This window comes from Tubulanus polymorphus, chromosome 1 (assembly GCF_964204645.1).
Source record: "Tubulanus polymorphus chromosome 1, tnTubPoly1.2, whole genome shotgun sequence".
Classification (NCBI taxonomy): domain Eukaryota; kingdom Metazoa; phylum Nemertea; class Palaeonemertea; order Tubulaniformes; family Tubulanidae; genus Tubulanus; species Tubulanus polymorphus.
In genome coordinates, this window is record NC_134025.1 from 1619090 (window position 1) to 1639617 (window position 20528).

The 20528-nt window shown below is 36.7% G+C and overlaps 1 protein-coding gene across 5 annotated transcripts; it reads right to left on the minus strand.

Moving 5' to 3' along the window:
- Positions 1–960: 960 nt before the first annotated feature.
- LOC141900211 (putative nuclear hormone receptor HR38) lies at positions 961–20234 on the minus strand. 5 transcript variants are annotated; one of them, XM_074786998.1, is made up of 8 exons: positions 20100–20234; positions 7482–7618; positions 6321–7072; positions 5909–6228; positions 5391–5551; positions 5026–5228; positions 4753–4931; positions 961–4197 (listed from the first exon to the last, which is right to left on the minus strand). In XM_074786998.1, exons 1-8 carry the CDS (start codon positions 20206–20208, stop codon positions 3938–3940), a joined length of 2121 nt encoding a protein of 706 aa, XP_074643099.1. In that variant the 5' UTR covers positions 20209–20234; the 3' UTR covers positions 961–3937. The 5 variants fall into 5 exon arrangements, with proteins under 5 accessions (XP_074643099.1, XP_074643125.1, XP_074643134.1 ...); XM_074787024.1 differs by lacking the exon at positions 20100–20234 and adding an exon at positions 15885–16079; XM_074787033.1 differs by lacking the exon at positions 20100–20234 and adding an exon at positions 11573–11844.
- Between the last annotated feature and the right edge of the window lie 294 nt (positions 20235–20528).

The window sequence follows — 20528 nt, forward strand, 5'->3', positions numbered from 1 at the left end:
ATTGAGTAAAATAAAAATACATTTTATATGAAAATAATTATTGTTTTTCTCTCACGCTGTTGTTGTTGGAAAGGTTTATGTCGCGTCGACCGAAACTCTTTTGTGTTGTCGACATCGTGTTACTAAATACAGAATGTGATTGAAAGGGAGGCTGCGCGTGAGTCTGGGAAACTTCTGAACTCCTTAACACTGCGTATAGACGTATCTAGTAAAAAAGAATCATCTGATCGAAAATCGGTACTTTCTACTTTAATCATATATTTTTCTAATACTGATGTCGTTGTCAAAGAAGTTTTGTGGCACGCCTACCGGCACGAAACAGTTCAAATTGCATTCGGTTAATTTAAGGCGTTTCCACAACTTTTTGGGCGTTTCCTGTTGCTTCCGGCTGAAGAGTTTACGCGTCCAGAGTTTTCTCCTTGAAAAATGTCTTAAGCCACAGGCGAAACATTTTACACATTACGGCATCGTCATTTTTGAGAATACATAAAAGGTGGCATTGATTTTGAAATGACCGGCATGAAAATACACAAACTTCACAGACACTTGTAAATCACGATGCAAGTTGTGAATCATAAAATGATATCAGTTTATCAAACTCTTATGGAACTCCGCAATAATGGGAAACGCTTGTTGCAAGGTGTTGTAAGAGAAATTCATACTATTCCTTCTCCGCTTCCACTCCCTATCTCTCCCTCTTCTCGTCCTCGCCGCTGTCATTCCCCTTTCCTTATTTCCATCTTGCTCGTTAGTTGGTCATATCTCTACCCTCTTCACATCTCTCTTGCTCTAACTCCCCCATATCTCCCTGTGCTCTCTCCCATCTCACTCCCCACTCCTTCATCTCACTCTCTTATCAAGTAAATCATGATCATGGAATTTCTGCGACTCCGATCCAATATTTCCGTCCGTCCTCTAACGAAATTATCAGCGTCAAATAAAGTAACAAGTACAAATAAATGATTTATTGATAGTGTCATGTATTTTATACAAATTATTTTCAATCACATAAGACACAAACATCTAACTCGGTTTAAGCTTGGCTTAAACATATATAATATCTATTTTATATCTAAGTGTACAAAACCGGCCGGGTGCAAAATGACCAAATTGGAAACAACATTATCAAAACACATGTTAATATGTACAACAACATCGGCAAGACTTGGATAAACAAATCGTAATATTTGCCCATTTAAAGCATAATCTATCCAAGGCTTTTTACAACAACTAACCAATCGACTGGAACAATGTACTTTAATCAGTTCAACAATTTTTATATCTAATTGGAAAATTTGCTTCCGCGACTAAATTCTACTTATCAGTATCAAATATGAGCCCGTTGACGTTCATACGTCTCGAGGAAGTTCATTTTCCGAGAACAATAAAACATCTGGATCGGAGTGAAATTATATAACAACAATTCTAATCATCCCGATGTAGGGCGAGAACTTTAAAAGTTCCCCCACAACGTATGTTTTAATCATAGAAAAGTATAGTGCACATCCCTGGTCCAATCATTAAACTGACGGGATAGAAACATTGCTCTGCTAAATGACTCCATTTATCATCAACTCAACCCAGTTTTTTGCCCTCAGTTTAACGACCGTATTGATCATTGTTTCGCAATAGTAAATAGTTAATTCTTTCGTCATTCGCTTAATCCAACTTTCAATCGTTCCTGACCATAACACGCTTCAGTGAACAACAGCACCGAAGATACTGCTGTCAAAATACATGCTAATCTCGATAATCTTCATGATATAAAACGCATCATTTCTGTCACCACGATCCGCCTTTTCGGGTGGCGACACACCGGGTTCGAAATCTCACACAGATTTTCAAGAGTAACGAATATAATGTTTGTTACTGTGAACTGAAGATCAACGTAGGTCATTCAATCTGGAACGTTGGACACTTCATTCGTTTGTGTATTACATAATATTGAATTCAGCAAGTATAAACATATTATAACTGTTCATTCTAAAAGTATACGACATCTAAATCTCATGTATTTACACAATATCCCATATTCGTACATATACACGTACAGTGAACCATCAATATCTAAACGATTTTCATAAAATATCCAACGACTTGATCAACAATTCACCACAATCATCACAATCTCCTTCAAACAAATACGGCACAACGTATTGATCTAAAATCAAGTCTTTTTCTCCAAGACGAAATAAAATGTTCAGTATGCAAACAGCAAGAGACGTCGTGCGTCGTATAAATGAAATGATGAAATAACTATAGTATATGCAATTATAATCAAAATTTCTAATTTCACGAACATTCGATTGAATCTCCATCATCAAGACATTGAAATCTAACAAAAAAGCGCCGCACTGATAATGCATGACTGTCACGGTTACATATTTCTACATTTGGAAAAGCGGGATATATCATACAAACCGTTTCATCTTAAACACTAAACGAACGGCTTGGATAAACAATATTTTGGCAGTGGATATAGCACTGTAGTTTTTCAATATTCATCACTACATAATAGAGACTTTCCAATACAAATCTACGATATAGAAATCAATTACTGAAACACCTTTAAACAACAGGAATATCGGACTAAATTCTCAACGGGTTTTCACCCACTGCGTATTTAAAAACATCGGTACCTTCGAAATAAATCTAAATTCAGTTATAGGTTTTCAATGGTTTACTGATCCGTCAGAAACAGCAAGATAAATAATCGATCGTCACAGGCTCATATCTAGAGAACAAACTTTACAAATTACGAATGAATCTATCAAATAATCTATGATAAAAGTATTGCCTTGTATTACGATAGGTTACATTCGCGTGATTTACAATCAACTGATTTCACATAATCAAAACTCATCTTTTAATTCGTGAACTGTTTTAAATGCTACATGTTTGAATTGATTTCTAATTGTGCGCATGTTAGTTTGAAAACGACAATTATCAGTATCATTATTGTATTGAACCTCGTTATCTACATTCTATCATTCATAATGAATCTTACATTGACCGAAAACAATCGCGAACTTTCTTACGCAATATTCACAATCAGAGGTCAATATTTCGGAAAAATATCCGATTGATTCTATCGCTTCTGTTCATTAAATTTCACCGACTAGGTCTAGTAGACTTTTCATATTCCGTAATACCAAATCTATTTTTTAGAAAAAATCCTGAAGTGTTTATGAAAAATCCTTAATTTGTGTTAGAAATCGGGTTCGGGACTGATGTTAAAATATTTCAGCAGTTACACATTCATAGAACGTTCCGTCATTGATTCTGGAAGTTTGAATTCAAATCATAAGTATTTACAGCAGTATTATTTACACACACACAAAATATATATATATATATGTATAAATAAATGTTAATTTACAAACATTATTATTATTATCGATAACAATATATAATCGTTAATTTCACGTTGATAACATCAGTTATGACCATAATCAATATAGCGATAATATAACAACATCATGAACGATACGTACAGTGAGCAATATTCTAACAGTGACCGGGAAATTGAAGAAAAAACAATAGCGACGAATTATCTTTGAAATAAACATCGATTTAGATTGGATTCCGATCCCTGGCACGCGAGTAAATAACATCATAGTTCACGACCCACGTAGTCGTGTGAACGTTTCGGAGTTATCCATTCAGATATTCGGTTTACGATACGTATATATAATATGGCGGTGTTGATTTGACTATAATGTTTAGATATATCGGAGGGAACGACGCGCAGTGCTATCATTATGATTCTCGTTATACGCAAAAAACACATTTCTATTCATAAATAACATCTTTTCTTTAAACGAACAACGTCCAAATCAATGAGTCATGAGCGTTTTATTTTATACGAAATAAAATGGATGAGAATTGTTCTTAATGTTGATGACTGTAATGGCTGTTATACGCGCGTATTATTATCTCAAAATGGCAGTTGACTGGTTAGAAATATCTTTTCGATGATTTCTGGAGTTTCGGTAATGTCTTCTAGTTTAAGGTAAAACAATCTTTGAAGTCCTTCGCGACTTAAAGTGCGCAGCTCTGGAATTTTGCCGATTATGCGCGAGAAGAAATTTGGAATTTTTTGTGCATCGCTGTTGTACGTGCAATGATCCCGTAAAGTGTCGATGATTTTCATTTGTAAATCTTCCACTTTCTTTGGTTCTTTTAATCCGTGTCGCTCTGTAAGATAAAGATAAACACGTGGAAATGATAAGTGGGCGAAAAAGCATCATTACGACAAAAGTCATAGACCCCCCAATGCACGTGACGTCATAGTTTGTTCGAACGCCAGTTGGTAACTTGCCATACATAACAAAAAAAGCTAATTTTGGGGCCAGTTGCACAGTCTAAGTCAAAGTTCGGATAGCCAATCTAACAACTCAAGACCAGCCTTATGATCAGAGGCCGCTATTGGACTCGAGTCGTGACTGAGCAATATGGCGTAGGGGATTTACGAATTTCCGGGATCTGTCATATAAATCACGTATTATATTGTTCAAATTTTGTTCTTTAGTTTAATTATAACAAACTTGCATAATTATCATGAAATAACGTTTCATACAAGGGTGGCTTCCCTCAAAAATTCAAAATGGTAATAAATAGTTTCTTAGACTTTGTGCACATAAATTTCTTTAATTTAAGGGCATTAGCACAACTCCAATGAAAGGAAATGAAATATGAGGTAGATATTTGCAATGGGTCTACGTGTATTTCAGATGTGGAAAGAAACCGTACCTGTCACCATAGTCAATGCCAGCATACAAGCCAGCGACGATATATCCATCGGCATTCTCTGTAAACTCATTCCAAAATCAACTATCGTATTTATCCAGTCCCCAAATCCTCTTAGACACTGCAACCGATGCAACACTACGCCATTATCAAACACCAGTTTATCCTCATTCGGCTGAACTCTGTAAGAACGATGACGGCCAGAATATTATCTATCTTTGAATTTATAATCGATGACGAGCGAAGACAAATATGACACTCGTAACAGTCATGTACCTGTAAGCCAGTCTCAGCGTGAATAACTCCAATGAGGCTGAATTGAAAAGTAATTCTTGATCTTCTTTGCAGAGATCTGTGAATCCGGGAATACGATCCGCCCAGCCACGTATGACGTCGAGCGACGAGATCAAGATGTCATAGAATTGTTTGATGACGTCAGAATTGGAAGTGGGGCTCGATTCCCCGGTCGGTGTCTTAAACTGAAAAAAGCACACGCAATATTAACTCGAATAATAACTCATTCAACTGTTTATAATCGATTGTTCGGGTATCATATTTCTGAGAAGAACGGATCTAATGCTGCGCGATGTGACGTAGATAAAACACTAAACAGAAACTAAAAAAACGGATATATTATTTACCCGAGTGAAATCGTGATTAGGAATGTCTGGTGATGTATCGACGTGAGCTCGCACTAGAGCTGTAATAAGACTGATCGGTGGAGACGGAGGTGATTCCTGTGGACTTTTTGGTTTTGACGGCAGACGGCCCCTTCTTCCTTTCAAACTGTCAGTACGCACCACTAAAATAAAGATAGTTTTTTACTTTGGCTTGTTGGTACATGAACCACATGTAAAAAGTTAAGTTAATACAAAATCCCGCGCTAAGAAAGAAAACAGAGCCTGAAATGTTTCTTTGGGATCTATTTCGACATTTCGGCTACAGACATCATAAGTTCCACGGTTATCGGTCCGAAAGTTAAAACATCGAAAATGAACTAATTTTAATAAAGAACAGCCAACAATTCAGTAAAAAAGTAGTCAAAACGATGAAATAAATCATTAGCTCAATGAAAACTTCTGGGCTGTTCAATTTCTTTTTAGCGGGGTATTTTGATACTATAAGAGTGTTTCATTAATGGGTAAAATGTAAAGTTTACCTTCTTTCACCATTCCAACTGTTAAACACTTTTGGAAACGGCAGAATTGACATCTATTTCGGCGTCGTTTATCGACCGGACAATTTTTGTCGCCGAGACAAACATATTTGGAGCCTTTCTGAACTGTTCTTTTGAAGAATCCTTTGCAACCCTCGCAGGTACGAACGCCGTAGTGTTGACAGGCTGCGTTATCTCCACAAACGGCACAAAGTTGATTCTCTTTAACGGGAACTTGTTCGTGAGTTCCCGGGGATGAGCGTGTTGATGATGGGGTGGATGGCGTGGTTGGCGATTGAATTTGGTATTTCTGCATTTCCATACTAAAATAACGAAACAAAAAATAATAGAAATTCGTAAAACGTCCTTTCTGTCGATTCTGAAAAATCTGGACTTAAATAATAATAAAAAGTACCTGGATTCCGATGATGACATTGGGCTCCCGATGTTGAGTGACGGCCGACGGCGGTATTGCTGTTGACGGGTTGGGACTGACAGGTCAGTACGTCTATACGGCGCAGTACTAGCCTGAGATGTCTGCACTAAACCAGACGCGTAGCTCGTATCCGGAGTTTTAGCTCCTTGAAAGAAACCAGTTTGAAATCCGGGGAAATTTTGTTCCGTAAACATCGAACTGGACTGAAAGTTGCTTAGAAATTCTTTTTGTTCGGCGGGAGCGAAAGTAGCGGGTTGGAAAGCCTGACTTCTGCTGGTACTGGCACCGCTAGTAGGGAGCTTCGGAAAATCTTCGAAAGCCGATTGTTTAAACGATTCCTCCTGGAAAGTGTGATAATGACCTTGATAATGCATGGTCATCGACGGACACTTTTCCTGGTTACCGCTATTGCTAGTAGCGCCAGAAAGATCCTCCGCACTTAAATCAAAAAGTGTTCCTTTGGTGTCGGTTGGAAACGCGTAATTTCCTTGACTGTAGGTATCGTGAAAACTTGGCAAAGACGTCGGGACGTCCGAGTAACTGGAAAGTTCGTAGTTCTGAGAGAATACGTCTACTGGTTCATTTGCATACGCGGATTCCGACGGAAACGGTTGCATGGGATAATCAAAACCGGCCACATCTGATATCATCGGGTTAAACAAACTTGCCTGCCCAGACGACGGTAAACTAAACCGATCTAATACACTAGTCGGATCACTGTCAAACCCCGGCTGCAAAAAGTCAAAATAACATCGTAAACTATTTAGTATCAGACAACAGAAATAACAAACTTCATGCCACCGAAGACGTTTGATCGTAACTGAATAGCGACTAAAGTTATATCAATCATACTAGTGATTATTCTACATTAATTAACCTTAAGAACACTATCTTGAAATAATATCGAAAAGGAAGAATTCAAACTATATCGAACAAGAATTGATATGATGGCTTAAGATTGAAGATTGAAATAGCTCGGGTGTCGTGACCATTGCTGTTACGCCCAGTTCTTGTTGTAAAGTTAAGTCCTGAAGATGACTATTTGGATCAAGTCTAAACAAACTACTAACTCAAGGAAACATTCGGACTCTTTAAAACTGCTTATTGTGGAATTTCATATTTCAAAAACAAGTGTCTTACCGGTGATTGCAGGACAAGCATATCTTGTTGACTAGCAGTAGTAGTAGGTATTGGTGTGTGAGATACCGATTTCGTCACGTATTCAGAACTAGTCGTACTCAAAGATGAAGGTGATTGAGGAATATCTGGCGAAACGGCTGAAAAGAGAAGATAAACGAAAATATTTAGACTAGAATTAAGTCGTCAATGAATATACGAATCATCGAAAGTTTGAGATTCAATTCATCAAACTTTCGGTTTAGATATATCAGTCAGTTCCACCGTTATTCCTGCTTACCGAGATCATTCGGTTTCAAAAACATTCGAATTTCCTATAAAATTCAAAACGCTAAGAAATATATTTACTACTAGCGAAAGAGCAAAATCTGTGTCGACGAGTTTCATCGTTCGAAACGTTGTGATAAACTCGGAACAATGCTCGCACAAATATATATCGCATCCAGTCGCAAGAATAGTTCGTCAACGCTCGTACATTCACGCAATAGCTACTGGAATTTTGTGACACCGTTACATCTCATATGTCGAACTCCTACGTAAAATCGGCGAAACTGTGAATGAAACTAACAACGGCTCAGCATCAACGTTAAGACGTCATAGTTTAATTCATCTGATCGTAGTAACGTATAACGCTGTGTATATGACGTCACGACCGTATCCTGTTGACAACTTTAAACCATTTATAAATTATAACAAACACTTATTTACGGTAACAGTGCGCGTTGCGCGTTGATTTTCTTTATATTTTAACCGCATATATAAAACATAATAACCTACCCTTAAAACACTTTTGAAAATCAACGAGGACTTAATCGCATCTCGTGCATTCAAAATTTCAATATCTAGGATTTTAATGATGTAATTGTGACATAAAGACTCTAAAAAATAGGCTTAGATAAATTGATTCGCATGCCAACGAAAATACACGTACTTTTTATACCAATTAATACGTAAAATAGGAAAGTACTCCCTCCTTAGCTAATCATTTAGAAACATCTGGTGAAATTGTAGTACCAAACATACTTGTGAAATATGCTCGCATCAACCAATTATAATTTGAAGTAGTGTAAAGTAGCTTCTGGTATCAATTATTAGAAGTGACAGCAAATTGAGAACATGTGTCATATTTAGAATCAAGGACCATTAAGTTCATTATGTTCAATATTGTAGTAAAATAACTACTTAGAAATTATCGCGTTTTTGTTTGAGCTAAAAACGACAGCAGAAATATCACGATTATTACTTACGACTTATCTTTCTTCTTTTACTCATTGGAAAATTATCCCAAAACAGAATACTGAACACATCGCAATAATAAGAGAATATATCCATGTAATGAATGAACTGGTCTTTTGACTAACTGACCACTTCTGCGGACCAACTAGAAATACCAACATCTCATATCAAAACTGGCGCTTCAGGATTATTAATGACGTCACCAATAAGAATGTCATAGTCTCAACGATGACGTCACAACCAAGATGACGAAAACTACAGGGTATTTTTCTCCCGGGGTATATCGAGTGGGGGTGGGGGTGGGGGGGCAGTTACTCGACTAATGGGATTATATTGTTCCCTGTTGTTGTAATGAAAGATTTTCGAATTCATCATTTCCACATGTGGAATATATTCATTTACTAACGAAATCAAATCACAGAGCAGCAAATATATATGCGATACAGCCGTTACGGTTACCGGAACCGTGTACGCGTTTTAGTTTCTTACAGTTCCATTGTGTCGAAAACCTTGCAACACATTTTGTATTATTGTCTAAGAAAACCCAATACAGTTAAATATGAGACGGTTTCGGTGCCAATTTTCAAAGCTCGGGTAACCGCTGTATGAAAGCTAAGACTCTAATCCCATACAGCAGGTCAGTGGAGGTGGAAACTAGAAACGGTGTGAAATAACTGTGAAATAAATATCTATTCCTTAAACATGAGCTCGTTCAAAAAAAAGCATATACAAGAAAATGAGATCTTATACAAAGGGGAATGGAAGTAACTATACTGGACTAAAATGGGGCTCAAGACGCTTCCTATTTTAGAGGATTCCCCCCCCCCACATACCACTACCCAGGTGGCGCTGCGCGGTTTTATTGGGTTAGTATTTTTCTACGTTACGATTCTATCAAATGCAAAGTCCCGAAATTGAGACAAAATCAGTAGCCACAAAAACTATTCCGAATTCGGCTAATAAACTAAAGGTACTATTATTGATCAAAAGCGAAAAATACCTCGACGCTGTAGTTTAGTTAGTCGTGACGGCCAAATTCCAGATAAATTTAGTCGATTATGTCGGATTAAGCGAAAACACGGTATCTACTGATAGTAGCCTAGAAACTGTGTTAGAGACCAAGGTGAAAAATCATGCGGTTCACTCGGTTTACCTAGCCACAGTAAGTGTGACGTCATGACTCTCATTGTGTGGAGCTTGAACTGTAAACAGGTAAACAAATAGAATACAACAAATCACATCATAATCAACTAAAAACGATCATAGACACAAGAATACTCATGCATGCATACACACACACAAATAATCAACTATTAGATACAGAATATAATAAAACCGTTTGAAATTAAATCAATAATACTTCTCATGTATTTATCGACGGATTTCTGGTAGGATCATGATTGCAGAAGAGTCGTGTTCATAATTACAACATGTAGGTTCTAATGACGCTTTTTATAGGTAAAAATGATATATTTGCCGGAAGGCGTTTAAATGTTACTGACTCCTTCTGTGATACATTGATTTCGCGCATCACCTCAACTTACACCAACTTTATAGTGATATTATATAACACTTTAAATTTTCGAAATTCAAAGACAACTAGATCGAAAATCCAGTGTTTTCCGATGAACAAGAGATCAACGCAACGAATAAGATTATGATTGATCTCAGTAGATTCTCATCTAAAGTTGTTTATATCGTGTAAACGGATAGGTAGGCCGGGTTTTCTATACTTGCAGAGATGTTAGAAATTAGCATAATTTTGAGACTGGCCGTATATGACGCGTCTGAGTCGATACAGTATTGCGAACAGATGCAGTGACCAGTGACTAACCAACTGACTGACCAGATGTGAGAAAGTTTGGCTAGACGGTGTAATTGCTTACTCATGTTTTTACAGGTACGTTATTAGGATAAGGTAATTAAATACACGATTAAGAGCGGTCAGCAAACGACCTAAATGTAAGTGACCCGCGGCGGGTGGAGTTTGAGCATCTTGACGTAAACAACGCATCCGGCAATTCACCGGAGTTCATTTAAAAATATAAATAAAATACAGACTATTTTGCACTCACATAACGCATTGATTTTAGATATAACGTTCTTAGTTATAGAAACAGATCAATTGAATCCATTTGTAAAATTCGATAGAAGCAAAAATGAAAACATTCAACTTCCCCCTAAATGATATCATCGCACGCTTCATTGGCGGAAATCACATTGGACCGACGTAATACATATACATGTATATCTTAAGTGCATTAATAAAATCTAAGAACTGAAAATTAATTCTATGAAAATGAAAATTTCGTTCTATAACATGCGCTCAGATTCTGATTAATATCGTTGTCGAATGCAACATAATCTTCTACTCGCGAATCTACTGATAAATTTAGGTCTTTACGAAAAAGAATTGAGAATTTTCAATCGTGTAACTTGATTTTCGATTAGCAAAAAAACAACTGACGATGTTTTGCAGCTGGAAATACACATTAGTTGTGATATACTTGCTGTTATACGTTGATTCAATATGAATTGACTTAGAAATCAAAAAACTATGTGTAAACATGAACGATAATCAAACATGCTTGCGTCACTCAATTGATATATATAAAAATAAATTAATAACAGTCCAAGTGAACTGCAAAAAACTGTTTTGTTTTCAATCTCCAAACGGTTTAAATCAAAAATTAAACATCGCATTTGAGAATGCAGCATTGATAGTTTAATTCAATTCAAGTATCTTATTAACCCGAGACAAATCATATATCATCGAGATAATGTGCAAGTATTTTAACATATGCATTATCAGATGTTTGCATCTTGGAAAAATACAAAGAAGAAGATTATGTACTCACCACAAAATCAACGTGGTCCAGGTCTATTATCGAGTAAACTATCAATAGCTTGTTAGAATATGCACTTAAGTAATTGTCCGTTAAAACATCGTTGGTTCCATCCACGCATCAATGTTTCTAGTGAACGAATGAATGGGGAAACCAACTCAAATCATATTTAATGTCTGTAACTAGTAGAATTCACACGCGCTTGTAAGCATTTATAGCTCACTGACGCGATGCCATCCAACGAAAATAATTTATACCATGCGACATCAATAATATCACTGCAAGTGCGTAAACCAGTTCTGACGTCATTGTCGGGAACTCGTGCGAGGGAACTCCTCGCATCAGCTCGGTTGTACGTAATAAAGAGCTATTTATAGCAACACCAGAGCTTTCTATTGATTGCGTAGCTACAGTATTTCTCACGGCAACTCGCACCGGGAACAGTAAGCTATCGCCGTCTAAAATAAAGAACCAGTCCTGAAATAATTTCTACCCCGTTTATATAGACTAGGTCAAGGATTTTAAGTTAAAATCATATTACATTTCCTGACGAGCGCATGACGTTTCCTATGAAACTCTTTTTAATAATTCCAGCTAAAGTCCCATTATTCATATGCAAATTTCTTTTCCGCAATACGACCCCTACACTCAAAATGGGTTTATTCAAGATTCCCAGAGCAAAATCGATGCGTATTTTTAAGTTTTCGGGATTTCTAATCCAATTTGCATATTGCGCTCGTAATTCCGAGATACAGCGCGTCGTATTTTTGACTCCTCGTTACCGGAAACGAATTTTGCTACTGGACTGAAAGATCAAGAGATGTAACAGAAATGTTTTTGCAGAAAACACATTTAACGTGATATTTCTAGTGATTAAATAGACATTGATGATGATTTTGACACGTATGATATGTGACGACTCGGTGTTGTTTTGAGAGTCGAGATTGAAAATTGTTGCATCGAGGAAATTCCGGAAAAAATAAAAAAGATATAGAATCAATTTTTGAAACCTAAAAATAGCTGGAGCGCTCAATTTCAGAAGTTCCCTGAGGGTTTGATTTTCGGCCAATGTAGCTGACATTTTACACCATACTATACAGAATTTCCACTGTCATAATATGCGAGCTATAAATATCAAATACTACGTTATTCCATATTGATTCATACGTATTAATAAGCACTTTGGGACTTGAATATAACGGTTATTTATAAACCGTTGATGTTATTTACAGAACAGAATAAAGTGGGCAGATTGTTATTTATAGATTTTGTTTATCAGATACTAGTAATGACGGGGCCACTGTCAGTCGTCGAAGCACCAGACGATCGAACGTCAATCTATCTATCTTCAAGGTTACAGCGCTGTATATGCTAACTAGGCGCGACCTAATTGCAACTTTGGAATAAGTAAATCAGACTAAAAATATCTTGGTTTCATTTTTGGAATGCTATCCTTGAAAAATATCAGGGATGCCCATCTATTGATGCTTAATCTTACCTTTGTAGAAGAACACTTGAAGTGTTCTTATCTTATATCTACTAAATACATCAATGTTAACTGTATCTTAACGATTTTGATGCTATTTCATATAAAGCGCAGTGATTTATATCAATATATACAGAGTTAGATGTAAGAAAATGGAATTATCATTTCATGAATGTGAAAAAGAAAATGACTATTTGGAATATCTAAAGCAATAATTCTTCTGCTCAAATGGAAATTGTTATTTTGTTCCCATATTCTTTAGCTATAAATAAACGCCTCCCGCAGATCTGACAGGGTCGTTCACTGTTCTTCATACCCTGAATACTGGATATTCAATGACCTTGAACTGATTCTCAACGCGAGTTGCGTATTTTAACGATAATATAATTTTTTACATAAAGAACTTACGTCTGTATTGATATTTAATAGCATGTCAATAACTTGATCCACTAGTTTCACCAGCCCCAGCTGGTATGATATGATTTATTTTCATCAAGTTCGAAATTCCGCATTCACATTGATCATCAATAATTTCAACGAAACTTTATAAGAAAAGTTTTTAAAATAGTAACACTGTATGAGAGCTTTGGGCGATTTATGACGTTTGACTTGATCAGAGATTACAACACGTATCTCCTGGCTATTCTTTACACATGTCTGAATATTTATATTCTACCGATTAGAAACATGTAGTCTTCATTATGTATCATCTGGATGTGCTGAATGATGGAGAAAATGCTTTTATTCTTATGTTTCTTTACTAAGAATCGACAATATAGTTAAAATTATGCAATTTTTGGCCAAGTCTCGCAGTCGTGCAGTTTTTGGTGCCCTGCTCTGTAAAACGTCAATATTGATTTTCTAACTGAAAATGGCTGTAAATAACTTTCGAATTCATCGAAACCAATTTCCGTTTAAAGAGCGCGTACTCGGTGGCAGCACCATACGGTCACCTAGCGGAATTTCTGTGAACTAACGTGATACAAAAAGATACCGCAGAATGAAGAGTTTAACGACTGTCCATCGTTAGCTGCCCCTCTTTCCTCGTTTGGATGGGAATACCGCATAGTTATCAATATAATATATCATCATTTATTCAAGAAATTTCTAGAATAAAGACTATACATGGTGATACTCCTATCAATTCAACGGTTATCAATTCGATGTTTAGCACACAATTATTAAAGAATTATTCAGACTTTCGATAACACTTGATTCATGATATGTTGGAAATACTCGATACAAATCATAATTCTGTGTATTTTTTTCTGATGATCTACTAATGAATCAGATGAACGCTAATTTCCCCGGAAATATTACTTAATTTATTGATAAACATGCGCGCAAACCCTCGCTTATTTCTATTAATAAAATTCAATTCAATTTGGCAGGAATGACGTATTTGGCCATCGAATGCGTTAGTTGACGCTGCAACGTCACAGCGAGTGGTTTCAGCGTTCTGTGTATACCCGTTGATACTGGTATAGCGGCGTTAACGTCACTTGTCACTAGATGCGATGATCAGATGAGCTATTGCCAGGCATATCGTGACCTTGCATTTATAAAATAAGCGAGCAACCAATCCAATCTTTTTACTCACGTTTGACGCAATATGTGCTATTGACCCCCTGATTAGCCGCAATAGCAAAACCCGATCCGATAACACGCATTAAGGTAAAGAAACAAAGTATTGGGTTTTCAGAATGTTCGCCAAAAGGATTCGCTTCGAATGTTGACTAAATCAACTTCCCTGTTTTAGCAATTCTGTACGCATTCGTAAACATAATTCTATTTCATTACGTCTAACGTGAGTTCTAAGCTTTACTAAAAATGTAGATTAGATCTATTCAGGGGTCTCGTGCTTGTACGTCATTATTTGTACTCGAATTCCCACTTGAGAAAAAAAAACTAATTCATTTTGATATAGAAAACGATGGCCTACATACATGTACGTATATAGTGTCACGAGCTTTCTAGTCTATTATGTCCGAAAAAGACGTCAAACAGTCACTTATCAAAGTCATTCTTGTGCTTCCCCAGGACGAGCTTTTCAACATTATGTAGACCAGTGTATTTTTCCGCGAAATGCGCCCTACCAGACATATAGTTTTGGCTTCGTGCCTTTTTCTGTATAGCGGCTTAAGTTTTGTGAAAAAAAGAAAAAATAACCACTCGACTATTGAGAGTTTAAAATAGCTCTTGTAAGCTGCGTTAACGCATAGCTTCGTTTTTTTAATGTTTTCAACAGTGGAAATAGTAAAGACTGAATATTGGCTACTTACATTATTCAGATAATGTAACAGGATTTGACCGGAAAAGTGTCATATCGATAAAGCGTTCAATGTGAACATTCTGCTTTAACAGGGATGTTAATAAACAACTAAGTATATGTCTAAAATGCTATTTCTTTCATCTAAAAATTAGTGCATTTTCCATTTGATTTTTTTCACATTGCAAATCTGTGGATTTTTATGTAAGTCCAGATGGCTAAATAGCTTTTCGGTGATTTGCAGTTGCAAGTTTTTGAAATAGATTTACAAATAGCTGAAATTCTCGAAACGAAAATCAAAGAGCTCAACTCCAGAGACACGTTAGTGCAGAATGTGAGAGCACTACGATATAATCAGTAGATAGACACCGAACCAGTAGAGCTAGTATAGCAGCAACAACAGCAGCAACAGCAGCAGCAGTCACAGAATATGAAATGCAGTATTACTCGTATAATAATATAATGAAAGATGATGTAGGCAACTAGAATGAAGCCAATGATTTAATGTATTTATGAATTTCGCGGTTTAATTCATAATGTGCATGCACCCACGCATAGTTTACACTTACCAGGTAGAGGTGAAAATATATCCTCGTCTGAGATAAGACCCGGGTGTTCTAAACACCTCTCCTTCTCATCCAGTGTTATGTCACTCCGATATTAGCACAAAAATGTTTGGACCACCACACTACTCTCTCCTCACCGAACAATTCGAATCTTTGCGAATTTTCGTGCATCGTACCTATATATTTCTATATCATCGCAAAACGGGTCCCGGTGAACACTATCTTTGACGTCATACTTCAGCGTGTACGTCACGATCTGCAGTTTACATTCCTCGCAATTTGAATTCAGCGACGACGGCTGTCAGTGGTTGAAATATGTATCGGCGGTGTCCATTGGTCGGTATTTTTTCCGTAACGATCGTTACGACGTCACACTCGGGGTATCGCTGCGCGGGCGTTTTGCTGCCAATCTTCGACCAAAAATATTCGCATAATTTACCGATTTTTCGATCGATCTAGAGTTACGTACGTTTTTCAATCAGGCAACGTCTATTTTTAGTCGCAGAATCGGCGACAAACTGTAGGAAATTGCTTACCGATTTAGACGCGCAGGGAAACCGCTCGTGAATGATAGTGAGGCGTTACTGCTCGCCTGACGTATTGGCGATTTTTTTATTTTTAGAAATTTCCAGCACTACGGATGAAGCAGTAGTTGCAGTATTCGTACGGTTAGAATATAAAGCGAGGTTACGATATAAATAAAACGCCCTTTTCTTTTTTTAAATCGAAAATATAGTGGTTCACTGGTGCGAACGAGTACGTAGGCCTACCGGTACACGCTAGAAATATCTAGGTTACAAACTACGACGATATCAATGTTTACATGAGTGCTAGGAAATCGTAAAACGTTATTTCACGGAAATCAGTCATCATGACCTATTGGCTTGGTTTATTTTTATTTTTCAATAGTATTTCCAGCAAGTTGATCCGTCTAGTTGTTGTTTATTTTAGACAGAGATCGCCACGCGTGCGTATCATTCGAGAAATCGGACCGACGTACGATTTTTCAGATAGTAATTTTACTACAACTGGGAGCCGCTTTGCAAGAAGCGTCTCGTGTTTATTCTTTGCTGTATTAATGTTTCACGTTACATAGGAAGAACGGAGAAGAATCCTTGCAGTATCTCACGGAGAAAGAAGTGACATTACCTTTATCCGCCTACTACATCAGGCGCTGATACTACAGCAACGTAAAACCTTCCTTTAAAACCTATAAAAACTCAATAGTTGTTTCATTTTGAACAAAAAAACCATCATATCATATCATGCATTTTATAAGAAATATGAAGGCCAACGTCATGAAACCAGGATTTAGAAGAATATGGTTCTATGATAAATATCTCCTAAATGAGGTGTCGTATGCTTTGGGTTAAATGAATGAATACCAAATTGATGAAGTTCGTAAAAATAGATTATATTTTTAGTATATTCACGTTATTTTCATTGCTTTCGCAAAATACTGTCGTTCCAGCGACAATACAGAATGAGGCATCCACAGCTAAAATGCTTGAGTGATTTGTTTAAAAGAAAATCATGAATTGTGACGTGTGATATATAAAGTCTATCTAACTGAACATGCTAAATCCACCAGAAACCCTTTCAAATGTGATTTAATTCGCGTTTTCGGCGATGGAAAGACATACACGGGAACAAAGCAAAGCAAGTCTCAAAAAGGCAGTCTAACATAGAAAGCGACGTTATCCACTGATTCATCTTCTAGCCCAAACATGAACATCAAAATGTTCGAAGTGGTCCTAACGCTAAGTATAGTCCTTGCAAGGATCGAACCTAGGACCTCCCACAGCATCGAAAGCGTTTGTACTAAGCACTGCTACAACTACATGTATATTCCATTTATTAATAGATCAGACTTGTTTTCTAATTTTGAGGGTACATATACCCCATCGAAGGCTGAACCTGACCAAAAAATCACGCAAAATATTGCAGAAATTCACATCAATTAGTAAATGTACCATAGACCACTGAGCCGTAGTAACAGATATCAGATGAGGAGTTCAGTTTGAATTTGATATTCACTGTTAGAAACATTAAGAAGCCCCAGTTATGTAATAGTGAATACTTTTTTCTGAAATAAGAAAATGAACCCCTATTTCGAGCAGTAATACTATAAATACACGTACAAAAAAAAATCATCAATTTTAACACGTCTGTAAAATGTTCACATACGAAATGTTAATTCAAGTGATTTTCGAAAAAAACCTGGGAGTGGCGGTCGCTTTTTATACTTTATATTGAGAATAGATTCTTGGAAGTAGGTTTACCATCCATCCGTTTATTACGTTCGGCGACATTTTGATCAGAGAGACCTGGATGAGATTTATTCCGCGAAGAACAATCGATCAAGCCTTTCAGAGTTACTAAAATAGCAACATCGTCTCACACGATGACGCTCACTGATCGGGGGTGAGTCTGTGTAGATGATAACAACCACAGTGAAATATCTGAGCGTAATTCCAGGCGGTGGAACACATCAGTCGTTTATAAACCCTATAGACATATCTACTGAATTATATATCGTCATGAATTAGGAAATGTGCCAAAGATTTCAATTCGTAAATTAGAATATATATTCCATAATGATGCATTATACTAATAGATAGTTAATAAACCTTATAGACGTATCTGCATCGAGTTTCACTGCTGTGAGTATGAGTTGACTCTAAATTAAAAATTAGTTCATTTTCAATGAGTCAAACTGTGACAACTGTGGAACTGGGTCTCTTCAAAAATTAGGAAAAACACGTATGATAAAAAAAAAAAATTTTTTCGTTAATTAGAATATATATTCTTGATCTATCAATATATAGTTTGTTAACTATCAGCTGTTGATGCAATCGCAATAATATACAAAATAACTTACCACCAAGAAGCGACTATTTGTCCGTCAAGCGATTGAATTACGAATTCGCGAAGCTCATGAAGAAATGTGTCTTTACATTTCACTAGTGTTGTATTATATCGAGTAAAAATAATTCTCGTTCATTTGACTATTAGTGATAATTACAGAGTGTAAATACGTAACACGCAGGAGCGTGGGAAGTCAAAAACAACACAAACAACTAGAACAAGACAAAATACGACCTCTAATCTCATAAAGAGTCTGGACCCGGTTATCAAGCTTCAAAAAAGAAATTATCTTTTGAATTTAACGATAATCGCAGTTCGACAGTCGTAAATAATCTGACACTTCGCGATGGTCTGTGACCCGAGAACAACCGCACATTCAAATCACTAGTTGTTTTATATATTATATATTGGTTGATTGTTTCCAGGCGTTACTGAAAATAATTCGTCTTAAATCAAACCCGGATGTCGGAATGATTTTCGCTAAAGTGATACGAATCGCGAGTGCAATTGCCTTTGGTCTGATTATTCTTTCAGATAAAATATGTGAGTAGGTTTATCTCTGACACTCTCATGTAGTTCAATATCGTGAAATATTTCGGTTTCTTTACGTCCGGCATTCCGATCACTATATCCAGACTTTCTCTAAATCCGAAATAACAAGATCGCATTCGAAAAATGCATTATATACAGTTTATGAATAATTTCGACTCGGATGAAATAGCGATGATAACCTTCCGACCATTTTTATTAACCTCAGACATCAGACTCAGTCTCTAATCAACTTTTTCGCGATTTATTCCGCTAAACACAACTCTGCATTAATCCCGCGAAACATATTATATTCTTGTTTCCCGAATTTGGCCTCAAACGATGTTCGGGTTCATCGCTGACCTTGTACCGTGAGCACACCAGAATCTTTTTACAGTTTCTATAGCAACGGCGTCTCACACGGCTAACAGTAGAGACTCACAGCAATAACTCGAAACTCATGGATTTATCTCGTACAGAAATTATAATACTATAATTGGCGTAAATGATGCGCGAGTCTGATTATAACGGGGAACCCATTCTACTTAAACTTGTTTTTCTTGTCAATTACAATTTGCTTCTGAAGAAAATATATTTTTTTGTTTTATTTTCTGATAAGTATAAGTAGCTTGAGGTTAGAGAACGTGCGCACATGAGATTATATAAGACAAAAACCTTGCAAAGCGTGATATATAAACTACTGAACAACTGCAAACCTCGACAAAGTAAATGATCGACTAAACTTATTGGAAAATTCTTTCAAAATCTGTAACTTATTTATACATTAAATATTAAGTTGCATATTTTGTATCTTGAACTTACTTTGTTCGGAGTAATCCAGCGTTGATGAAATACCGTAAAACAAGTTAGACTTGTTTGTCCGACAATGGAAATAATCCGTTTGCAAAGTATTCAACAGAGCAGTCTGCATTAGGATTTCTCCGAGAAGTTGTTTCCGTGACATGAAAAATTCAAATAATGAAGGGCTCCGGTTGTGGATTAATATTATAGTCCGTACCGGCGTCACCGAGCCAAAATTAGCATCTACAGGTGACTTCATTGATAAAACTCCATCGCATCATAAAATGATGCGAGAATTCTCCATTTAACGTAAAACACCAGTGAGAGGGATACCCCGTGACGTCACCATGACGTAGATCATTGGCGTATTCCGGGACGACGCAGTACTACACGCGCGATGTGTTCTGTAGAGCCAGTGTCTGCTGTCTATTACTGTCTCCGCCCTCATGA